The following is a 12,232-nucleotide window of genomic DNA, read 5'->3' as shown; positions in this document are numbered from 1 at the left end:
AGGGTTTCTCAATAATCAAAAAGGGGGCGTGATGCCGAAAAGTTTGGGAACCACTGGTCTAGATCAAAGGTAGGCAATAAAATGATGGTAGTTCACCATGGTTAGCCCCTCGTGGACCGCCACTGCTATATTTACCCACGCCTCCACAGGTACAGGTGATTGCCTTTCCCGTTGGTTGCAGATCGCCATTCCTAGCTAATGAGAGCTTTGGGAAACAGTGCCGAGCAGGACACCACTTCCTGCAGATCCCATAGGCTAGAATGGTGATACACAGCCAACAGGAGCTGCAATCTCCCATACCTGAGGGGGCATAAGTAAATATAGCAGTGGCAGCCTGCGAGGGGCTAACTCTGGTGGACTGGATCTGACCTGCAGGCTGTTATATGCTCATCCCTGGCCTAGATGGTGCTTGGTCTTGTCATGGGTGCAGGGGACTGGACTTGATGACCTCCGAAGGCTCCTTTTCTGTTCTATGAGTCTATGAAATATAAGCTTTTGTCAGCTGGAACCCATTTTGTCAGATGCCTGGTTTCTGGTAGATGGTGCTGTTTGACCATTGCTTATTTGCACTGTAGGGAATTCAAGCCCATGAAAGCTTACACTCAAATAAATGTGTTAGTCTTTAAGGTGCCGCAAGACTCCTTGTTTTTGCTGAAACAGACTAACAAGGTAGCCCCTCTGAAACTTATAACTACAGTGGCTGCTTTAAACTTAACAAAGGACACTTTTATGTCCTTTCCTAAGGACACCCTGAGGTGATGCATTATTGGTTTGTAAATTATTTGGAGCCAGGACCTCCTAGTCTTAGGTTGTTTAGCACTCATAGAATCATAGAATCATAGGACAGGAAGGGACCTCGAGAGGTCATCGAGTCCAGCCCCCCGCCCTCAAGGCAGGACCAAGCTCCATCTACACCATCCCTGACAGATGTCTATCTAACCTGTTCTTAAATATCTCCAGAGAGGGAGATTCTACCACCTCCCTTGGCAATTTATTCTAATATTTGACCACCCTGACAGTTAGGAATTTTTTCCTAATGTCCAATCTAAACCTCCCCTGCTGCACTTTAAGCCCATTACTCCTTGTCCTGTCCTTAGAAACCAAGTGTAACAAATTTTCTCCTTCCTCCTTGTGACACCCTTTAAGATATTTGAAAACCGCTATCATGTCCCCCCTTAATCTTCTCTTTTCCAAACTAAACAAGCCCAATTCATGAAGCCTGGCTTCATAGGTCATGTTCTCTAGACCTTTAATCATTCTTGTCGCTCTTCTCTGTACCCTTTCCAATTTCTCCACATCTTTCTTGAAATGTGGCGTCCAGAACTGGACACAGTACTCCAGCTGAGGCCTAACTAGTGCAGAGTAGAGCGGCAGAATGACTTCACGAGTTTTGCTTACAACACACCTGTTGATACAACCTAGAATCATATTTGCTTTTTTTGCAACAGCATCACACTGTTGACTCATATTCAACTTGTGGTCCACAATGACCCCTAGATCTCTTTCCGCTATGCTCCATCCTAGACAGTCACTTCCCATCTTGTATGTATGGAACTGATTGTTCCTTCCTAAGTGGAGCACTTTGCATTTCTCTTTATTAAACCTCATCTTGTTTACCTCTGACCATTTCTCTAACTTGCTACGGTCATTTTGAATTATGTCCCTATCCTCCAAAGAAGTTGCAACCCACCCAGCAACCCACCCAGTTTGGTATCATCTGCAAACTTAATAAGCTTACTCTCTATCCCAATATCTAAGTCATTGATGAAGATATTGAACAGTACAGGTCCCAAAATAGACCCTTGAGGAACTCCACTTGTTATCCCTTTCCAGCAGGATTTAGAACCGTTAACAACAACTCTCTGACTACGGTTATCCAGCCAATTATGCATCCACCTTATCGTGGCCCTATCTAAGTTATATTTGCCTAGTTTATCAATAAGAATATCATGCGAGACCGTATCAAATGCCTTACTAAAGTCTAGGTATATGACATCCACCGCTTCTCCCTTATCCACAAGGCTCGTTATCCTATCAAAGAAAGCTTTCAGATTAGTTTGGCATGACTTGTTCTTCACAAACCCATGCTGGCTATTCCCTATCACTTTATTACCTTCCAAGTGTATGCATATGATTTCCTTAATTACTAGCTCCATTATCTTCCCTGGGACAGACGTTAAACTGACCGGTCTGTAGTTTCTTGGGTTGTTCTTACTCTCCTTTTTATAGATGGGCACAATATTTGCCCTTTTCCAGTCTTCTGGAATCTCCCCTGTCTGCCATGATTTTTCAAAAATCATAGCTAAAGGCTCAGATACCTCCTCTATCAGCTCCTTGAGTATCCTGGGATGCATTTCATCAGGACCTGGGGACTTGCTGACATCTAACTTTCCTAAGTGATTTTTAACTTGTTCTTTGTGTATCCTATCTTCTAAACTTACCCTCTCTCTGCTTGTATTCACTACGTTAGGCACACCTCCAGACTTCTCGGTGAAGACCGAAACAAAGAAGTCATTGAGCATCTCTGCCATTTCCAAGTTTCCTGTTACTGCTTCTCCCTCCTCACTAAGCAGTGGGCCTACCCTGTCCTTGGTCTTCCTCTTGCTTTTAATGTATTTATAAAAGGTCTTCTTGTTTCCCTTTATGCCTTAGCTAGTTTGATCTCATTTTGTGCCTTTGCCTTTCTAATCTTGCCCCTGCATTCCCGTGTTGCTTGCCTATATTCATCCTTTGTTATTTGTCCTAGTTTCCATTTTTTATAGGACTCCTTTTTTATTTTGAGATCATGCAAGATCTCTTTGTTAAGCCAAGCTGGTCTTTTGCCGTATTTTCTATCTTTCCTACACAGCGGAATTGTTTGCTTTTGTGCCCTTAACAACGTCCCTTTGAAATACTTCCAACTCTCCTCAGTTGTTTTTCCCTTCAGTCTTGCTTCCCATGGGACCTTACCTACAAGTTCTCTGAGCTTATCAAAGTCTGCTTTCCTGAAATCCATTACCTCAATTGTGCTGGTCTCCCTTCTACCTTTCCTTAAGATCATGAACTCTATTATTTCATGATCACTGTCCCCTATACTGTCTTCCACTTTCAAGTTCTCAACTAGTTCCTCCCTATTTGTTAAAACCAAATCCAGAACAGCTTCTCCTCTGGTAGCTTTTTCAACCTTCTGAAACAGAAAGTTGTCTCCAATGCAGTCCAGAAACTTATTGGATAGCCTGTGCCCCGCTGTGTTAGTTTCCCAACATATGTCTGGATAGTTGAATTCCCCCATCACCACCAAATCTTGGGCTTTGGATAGTTTTGTTAATTGTTTAAAAAAGGCCTCATCCACCTCTTCCACCTGGCTAGGTGGCCTGTAGTAGACTCCTAGCATGATATCACCCTCGTTTTTTACCCCTTTTAGCTTAACCCAGAGACTCTCTACACAGCTATCTCCTACGTTCATCTCCACTTCAGTCCAAGTGTGTACATTTTTAATATACAAGGCAACCCCTCCTCCCTTTTTTCCCTGTCTGTCCTTCCTGAGCAAGCCGTACCCTTCCATACCAACATTCCAATCATGCGTCCCATCCCACCAGGTTTCTGTAATACCAATGATATCATAGTTGTATTTATTGGTTAGCAATTCCAGTTCTTTCTGCTTATTACCCATACTTCTTGCATTTGTATATAGGCATCTAAGATACTGATTTGATCTTGCCTCCCTGTTGTGCCCTGACCCTCCTTTCTCCTTACTATTATAGGCCATAGTCCCCCCCATTTCCAACCCATCTCACTCTTCTGGATTTGTCTACGCTGTCACTTTTTGTTAAAATGTTTGTTGCTCAGGGTGTGAAAAAACACTATTCTGAAGAACAAAAGTGGTAGTGGACAAAAAGTGCTGGTGTGGACAGCCATCGTGGGCAGGTAGACTCCTGTCTGAAGCTACCTCCATTCATTAAAGTGATTTTATTTTGTCTCCAGGAGAGCTCTTTCCTCATGATAAAGAGTAGCTACACAGTGCACCTTACAATGCTGCACTTTTGTAAGGTGCACAGTATAGGCATAACCTTACGTTGTAACTCCAGTTGTTATCCCTAGCTCTCCCCTCTTCCTCCTCCCCCTCCGCCCCCCATGCAATTTGTAGCTCAAATTAAGTAGTGCTTTAAGATCACTAGCTGTTCTGCGTGTGCGGTGTGGATGAGTTGGGGATGGGAGACAGGTTGCTTAAAGCTCAGGTAGTCAAATGCTGATGTAGCAGATCAAAATACCGGTTCATCAGCAGCTCATGAAATCACTTTGTAACCCCATTGTTGTCTTTTGAGTTGTGGTTGCTTACTGCAGTTTTGACTGCAACAGTTGAGTTACAAATTCTCCAAGGCCATATGAAATGCCCAGTTTCTTTCTAGTACCACGGTAACCAACCAGTTCTGAAACAGTAGCCATTATAGTGTCTACTGCTATAGTGAACTAGCCTCATTATTCTGAAAATGTAAATAATATAGTGTCTACTGCTATAGCCAACTAGCCACACTCAACCAGCCAAATAGCCACATGTGGCTAGTGGTTAATATGTTGGACACCATGGATCTAGTTGAACAGATGTATCATCAGGTGAGATTGAAAGACATGGTAGCTAGAACAAATTACAGGACTAACAAGATAGTTTATTAGATGAGCTTCCGTGGGCCTGACCACCTTCCTCAGATCAAATGGTGGAAGAAAATAGTCACAACCATATATACCAAAGGATACAGTTAAAAAAATAAACACACATGAAAAGGACAAATCACATTTCAGAACAGAAGGGGGATGCGGGGCGGGGGGAGGTAAATGTCTGTGAGCTAATGGTATTAGAGGTGATAATTGGGGAAGTTATCTTTGTAATGGGTAAGATAGTTAGCGTCTTTATTGAGACTGACGCGTAGAGTGTCGAATTTTAGCATGAATGACAGTTCAGAAGATTCCCTTTCAAGTGCAGATTTAAAAGGCTTCTGAAGCAGGATGCAGGTAATTAAGTCGTTGAGACAGTGTCCTTTCTGGTTGAAATGGCAAGAAACTGTTTTTTCTTTGTGATCCTGTCTAATATCTGTTTTGTGCATCAAATGCCCACACCAGACTAACACGGCTACATTTCTATCACCATGGTAGCTAGAATCAGCATTGAATGCAGTGTCTTTACACAGAATTGGGGGTGAGGGATGTAGGATGGTAGCCAGATTTTCTTCTTTATCAGATTATTTTGCAACAAAACTTTCTCATATTTATGGCTGACTTTTTTAAGGTTTAAATATAATACACTGGGTGAATAAATATTTCTTAATCTTCTATTTTTAAATGAAATGCTTATAGTAATCATGTGTAGCTAATTTTAGTCAGGAAAATGTTGGCTGTTTCTTCCCAGTAAAAATTAGAGGCTCCAAATCTAGGTGTTTTAGATAAGATACTTGATAAGTTTCCTTAACTGGCTACATCTTTATCTTTAATGTTTGGAGCCATCTAAATGTGCCCTTCCATGGTGGCAATACTCTTACCTAATGCTTCAGAAACCCAATCTCATCCTAAAAATCATTCGGCTGTCAGCAGATCTGTGCTCATTTTGTCTTTGTTGGGGGGGGCTTGTTTCTCAGTGAGCAGGATAGATTGAGACTTAAATCAGCAACACAGTGTCACTGTCTGGGGCTGGGTAGAGAAATGATTTTGGAAAACTAGTAAACAAAAATACTAGAAACAAAATGTTAAAAGTGCTTGTTATTGTTCATGTCATTTACTACTATTTGTATTCATTGTCTGTTTAGATTGTAGTCTCTCAACGGCAGGACCACTTCATACACTCTGGTTATACAGCGCTTAGCATAGAGGGACCCTCATCCTGATAAAACCCTTTATATGCTATTACAATACAAATAACTTTTCTGGTGAAAGGAGACACACATTGAAGTGACTTAAACAAGAACATTCAGCTTCAGTGGAAAATCAGATATCTGATCTTGAGTTACTGACATCGTATTCTGTGCATTGACAATTAGACAATTCTCACCTTTAATCAAATTCCTATGAATTTGTCTTGCACAGACTTTTGCATTATAGCAATGTTTAGTGTACAAATAGAATCTAGAATAGTGTCAGGAAGTTTCTGCAAAATTTCTATATATACATTTTTGTTTTTGACAGATAACAGAATGACATTATCATGCCAGCATCAACAGGCTGAGGAGGGGGGTGTAGGTGAGAGAGAGAGATTTCCCCAGTGATGCGGCAATGCTGGGGGAGGAGGTGTTGGTGAGGCAGGGACCTGGCTAGTTCGGGTCAGCTGGTTACAGTGAGCACTGGCTGGGGTGTGCGGTGCCCCGATGCTAAGTGCTGCAGATAGGAGGCCACAGCCCATGCTGTCGGTGAGCACAGAGAGGAAAAGCCCTGCGTGCAGGCCAGTGGCCATACCACAGAGGGCTCTTTGTGCGCCACCTGCCTCACTTGCAGGCGAAGCTGGAGCAGAGGAACCTCCATGGGCAGCATAGTCTGCAGCAGCTCCCTGCTTGCCCTGCTGGCCACTTCCTTGCTCCTGCCCCTCCACCCAGCCACCTCACTCACCAGCTCCAGTTCAGCCCTCTTTCTACACCTGTAGTAGGAAGCATGTGCTGATGCTTCAGCCTTCCCCCCTTCCCACACACACACACACATGAGGTTGAAGCGTCAGTTTCCTGCAGGGGGGAGAGAAGAGAAAGCCCTATGGCTCTCTGCCGCTTCCCTTTCCCCTTCCCGCTTGAGGGAAGAGCAGCACAGGGACATGCTTCAAGAAGGCTTTTCCTGCTGCTCAACAAGGCAGTGAGTGAACAGGCTGGGATGGCAGTGAGTGAGGGGGATAGAGGTGCGGGGTCTCACCTGGGGAGGATGAGGCTGGAGTGCTAGCATGGCCTCCCAGCGCACTCCCAGCCCCCTTGCTCATAGCCCCTCAAGCCGAGACCTCAGCTCCTTTGCTCACCACCTTGCCGAGATCCTGCATCCCCAGCAGGGATGTAATAGTGTAGTTGATTAAGCGATAAGCAAAAGCTTAGAGGCTAATGCTATAAACTACATGCATTCTCCCCTTCCTTCCTCCCCTGGCCAGTAAACTTTTTAGCAGGCTAGCCAGCAACCCGCTCAGTCCTGGCTTGCTCTGGATCCAGGACCTTTCCCTGCTGCAGCTCTACGTTTAAAGTAGAGGGGATTGGCGAGCATAGTTCTCATTTTCTTTGGCCGTGAAAGCCGCCAGAGAGGGGGTTGGCAAGTGTAGTGATCAAGGGGACGCAGCCCATTAGTATCTTATAATACCTAGTTTTGGGACTGTCTAGCAGTAGGAAGTTCTCTTAGACAAACTAGTTATGAAGAAGAGTTAACTTATGAACAGTGTTTGGTTTGAAATGGAAATAATAGAGTCCAGACAATAGAAATTAATCTCCCCCCTCTTTCTTTTTTTCTTTTTTTCAATTGGCAGATTTTCTTTGCCTGCACTGTAACCGTGAGAGAGGAACAGCATCAAGAGGATGAGTGAACTGGAACAGTTGCGGCAAGAAGCAGAACAACTGCGGAATCAAATCAGAGTAAGAGTTACTATATCCCAGCTCTTAACTATCTTGGAGGAAAAACCTGGTGGGCAAAACAGAAAAAATGAAGTGCATGTGGCGCTGATATTTAAATCATGAAACACTTCCATTTTTGTTTTTTTTAACAGAGGATTAAGTCAATAAAAGGTTCAAGAAGCTTGTAATTCCATCTGTAATTTTTTTACAGGTTATGTCTAGCATTGTAATGTAGTATAATCACCCAATTTTTTGGAGTCCTATGGTAAAAAATTATATAGCTTCCAATACCCAGAAACAAAAAGAACAAATTAAGGACATTGATAATGAAAATTGAACATTTTCGAATCTCTACTGGCCTTTTCAGTAGTATTGTTTTTGATTGATAGGTAAAATGCCTGAGCACACTGACTGAGAGGAGATATCTAGGGTCAGGAATTATGCCTATGATTCTTTTTCTTCTCTTGCCATGGAAATTATTTTTCAAAAGTGCATCTTAGCTTTTTTCTGATCTATTTAATGCTAATTATTCACCACTAAAACTGTTTAAGTGCTTGCTCATATCCATTCCAGTTAGGTGTTCATGCGCTGCGTGCAAGCATTCCTGAGTTTTTCCCTTAGCATTATCTGTTGGGCCAGCCAGGGAGCCCCCTGGAGTGGCACCAGCATATTGGTGCATATATACTCCTGCATGCCCTCTGCACCCTCAGTTCCTTCTTACTGCTGCCCCCTGTCAGTAGCTGGAGCATTTGGCTAGGCAGTTAGAGTATCCCTTATGTTATGGTGTAAATACAGTGCTAAGTAGTTATAGATTACGTAAGTAGTGCAAATAGTTTTAAGTTGACTATCCCTAGTTCGTGGAACGAGGTGTACAGCTAGTTCAGATTAGGAAGCCTAATCCGAACTAGCTAGTCCGTGCCGCGTGTAGCCGCGCGGCACGGAGTCCGACCTAGCTGGCATTTAAAAATGGCGCTGTCCAGCTTTATGCAAATGAAGCCCGGGAAATTCAAATCCCGGGCTTCATTTGCAACTCCGTATGACTACATTACCCCCCCTAGTTCGAACTAGGGGGGTAGTGTAGACATACCCTCAGATTGTTGGGTACTTGGCCTGGTGTAAAATGTGTGCTATCCCTTTCCTTTCCTGCCCACTCTCCCATCCCCCTTCTCTGTCCCTTTTCAGGAATCCTATTCACAAGCTAATATTAAAGCGGGAGATATCCGTGCTTCTGCTCCTGGGAATGGTCAAACCTGTCTCAGAGGAGTTCAAGGGGAAAGTGAAATTCCTAGGTTCACAGTAGGCCAAGACCACTTTCAGTTTGCAGTTCTCCTGTTTGGCCTCTCCACAGCACCAAGGGTTTTCACCAAATACATGGTTGCTTTAGCAGCCTTCTTGAGAAGGCACAAGACCCAGGTGTTCCCTTACCTTGACAACTGGCTAATCAGGGGGTCATCCAGGGATGAGGTCCTTGGCCACATGCTTTGTCAAGGCACTGTTTCACAGATTGGGTCTCCTTATAAATGCGGAGAAGTCCACTCTCAATCCAACCCACATAATAGACTTTGTTGGGGCTCACCAAGATTCCATACTGGTGAGGGCGTCCCTCCCCAGGGCCCGGTTTTTAGCCATCAAGGTGATAATTGAGGGCCTCACCTCTTAGGGGCATGCACTTTCATGAGACTGCTGGGCCACATGACAGCCTGCAACTTTGTGGTCCAACATGCTAGACTGCAGCTTCGACCCCTGCAGGCATGGTTGGCAACAGTATACGAGTGGTCCATCAACAGGGCTCAACAAATCCGTTTATCTACTCACCCGTGGCGAGTAGATTTCAGCCGGTCATTGGTGGTGCGCACATGCGCAGTGCAGGTCTGGCGCATGCACGGTGTGGGGCTGGCAAGTGGATTTTGCCGCAGTTTGTCGAGCCCTATCCATCAAGATGGACATCGTGTTCCAGAGGTGGGGTTATCCCTCTCTCGACCTGTTCGCTTCCCAGGAAAACTTCAAGTGTCCAAGCTACTGTTTGTATCTGGAGCAGGGGAATGGGTCAGTAGGGGACACACGTCTGGTGCAGTGCACCTTCCACCTTCTCTTCACATTCTCTCTCTCTCTCTTCCCCTTACTGCACAAGGCCCTCCTGATGATCAGGATGTGCGCAGCATCGGTCATATTGATAGCCAACACTGGTATCCTATGCTCCTGGACCTAGCAGTGGAGGATCCCCTTGTGCTTCCATTGGTTCCAGACTTAATCACTCAAGACCTGGGGGAAGGGCAGCTATGCACCTGAGCCCATCATCCCTCCACCTGGTGGCCTGGGGCCTTCGTGGTTAACCAGACCAGAACGCCTCTGCTCTGAGGCAGTCAGGAGGGTCCTTGTGGAGAACAGAAAACCCTTTTACGAAGTTGACATATGAAGCTAAATGGAAGCGCGTTTCGCTTTAGTCTGATGGGACAGGAGGGGATCTAATGGAGGCTCCTATCCCCCTCATCCTGGACTACCTCCTTCACCTTTGGCAGCAAGGCCTATCAACTTCATCCTTACGGGTCCACCTACCTGCCATTGCGGAGTTCCATCTGGGTGAAGAGGACAGAGTGGTATTTGCGAACACGCTGATTAAGGAATTCCTCAAGGTCATAGATAGGCTATAGCCATGTGCGCACCAACCCTTACCCTTGCGGGCCTTTAATTTGGCCCTTATGAAACTCACAAGCCCTCTGTTCAAACCCTTAGCTTACTTGCTCCCTGAAACATCTCTTGTGGAAGGTAGTTTTCCTGATAGCCATTATATCATCCAGGAGAATGTCAGAGCTGAGGACCCTCCCGTCAGAGCCCCCCATGCTGTTTCTTTAAGGACAGGGTTAGGCTTTGTCCCCGCTCGTCATTCCTGCCCAAGGTCATGTCACATTTCCACATGTCCTAGGACATCTACTTCCCTGTTTTCTTCCCTAAACCCCATGCAACATCTAGAGAGCAGTCCCTGCATTCTCTAGACTTGAGGAGGTTGTTAGCTTTCTATAGCAGAAAGAATGAGGGATCTCCCGGTGTAGGCCCAGTGCTTGACTTTATGGATCACCTCCTGCATCAGGGCCTGTTACGAACTTGTGGGACAGACAGCTCCCCCACTTGTGGCCCACACCAAGAGGGTGCAGGCCTTGCGGACTGCATTTGTTGCACAAGTGTCAATCCTCGAGATCAGTAGGGCGACCATTCGGTCCTTCATTCACACGTTTATTACACCATTGAACAGCAGGCCAGGGATGATGCAGCCTGTGGTAGGGCTGTGTTGCAATCCATTGCAAAGTATGGTTCTGACCCTACCCCCTATGGTACTGCAAAGGAGTCACCTAACTGGAATGGACATGAGCAAGTACCCAAAGAAGAAAAAATGGTTGCTCCCTAGCTGGCCCAATGGATACTGCTAAGGGAAAAAGTTCTGGAATCCATGCATGCAGCTCATGTATGCCTAACTGGAATGGTCATGAGCAACATATCTTCAAGAACAACAGTTACAAGGGAAGTAACCGTTTTACATATTACACAGCATCTTGTTATCTATCAAGAAGCCATTGTAACATACATCTAAAATTCAGTGACTTGTTTCCAGTGAAAAATATGTAGGATGTATCAGTCTTCCCTGTGTTTCTAAGCATGCAGTATCTACAGACTACATCTATGTAGGAATGCTTTATTTGCAGATACACAGTAAAATTGACGAGAACTAAAACTTCCTTTAGATGCTGATTCCACATATAATGATTTTCAGCCTGGCATGTCCTGTGATAGTCTGCTGCCTGCTCAGTGTTTTGGACATTGAACTACTGTGGAAAATATTGACCATGTACTGTGCATTTGCTATGCATTAGTTGTCTTTGGGGTGGGGCGGAAGCAGGGGGGAGGGGAGAGAGAAGACTTGTGGTAACACAGTTATGGCTTTTCTGAAACTAGTTGGTCAGTGTTAACTGGGAGGCTGGGGTCTGTTTCACATGTCCTTTAACTTTCAGTTTGTATTCAAAAGTAAGATTAAAGCCAGTTAATATTTTGCAGTAGTACTCTCGCGTACTATGTGCTGCACACATTCTGATGTAAATAGGTTTTCGTTTCTTCCCTAAATGACATGTCTTGGAATTGTCTGCTACATTGCAATTTGACTTGATGTAATTAGTCTTGTCTTACAAAAAATGGCATTGGGATGGTGCAGAATAGCTGCTGACCAGTTACGTGGTCAGTGAAACGAGTAGACCTCTCAAGAACGTCATTTGGAGCCAGAAAGCCAGCAGCATTTTTTTTTATATGGAGACTACTGAATTGGATAAAATTGATTTAGTAGCACACAATCAAATGACCTCTTTTGAGCCCTACATCTGTAATTGGAGCCTTGCAGACATACCTTTGCAACCATGACCAGCACCTCTGAAGTCAGAAGGGCTCTATATTGGCATTGGTGTTGGCTTTCATGGATCAAATTACAGTATTGGGAGCCTTTATAAAATAAATCACAATATATTGCTATCTGCTGTTGCTTGTCCTTCAATTTTGATGATGAATATAACATCACTGATTGGTTTGGTTTCTATGAACACAAATGGCTGATGGGCTGGTTTAAGCATTGAACTGTCTGTGGCACTTTAAACAAGATGCCATTATGGGTTACTTAATGAACAGCAGACATGCTGCTGTTGCAAGATTTATGC

General features: G+C 44.5%; 1 protein-coding gene across 1 annotated transcript in view; it reads left to right on the top strand.

Annotated features, from left to right (window-relative positions):
- The window catches only part of GNB4 (G protein subunit beta 4), a 76,767-nt gene that overhangs the window by 45,994 nt on the left and 18,541 nt on the right, over nt 1-12,232 (top strand). The window contains exon 2 of the mRNA XM_075938030.1: nt 7,454-7,559. Within this exon, the coding sequence (XP_075794145.1) occupies nt 7,503-7,559 (57 nt within the window). The 5' untranslated portion in view covers nt 7,454-7,502. The remainder of the gene's footprint in view (nt 1-7,453; nt 7,560-12,232) is intronic.

This window comes from Pelodiscus sinensis, chromosome 10 (assembly GCF_049634645.1).
Source record: "Pelodiscus sinensis isolate JC-2024 chromosome 10, ASM4963464v1, whole genome shotgun sequence".
Taxonomy (NCBI): domain Eukaryota; kingdom Metazoa; phylum Chordata; order Testudines; family Trionychidae; genus Pelodiscus; species Pelodiscus sinensis.
This window is presented reverse-complemented; position numbering and strand designations above follow the sequence as displayed.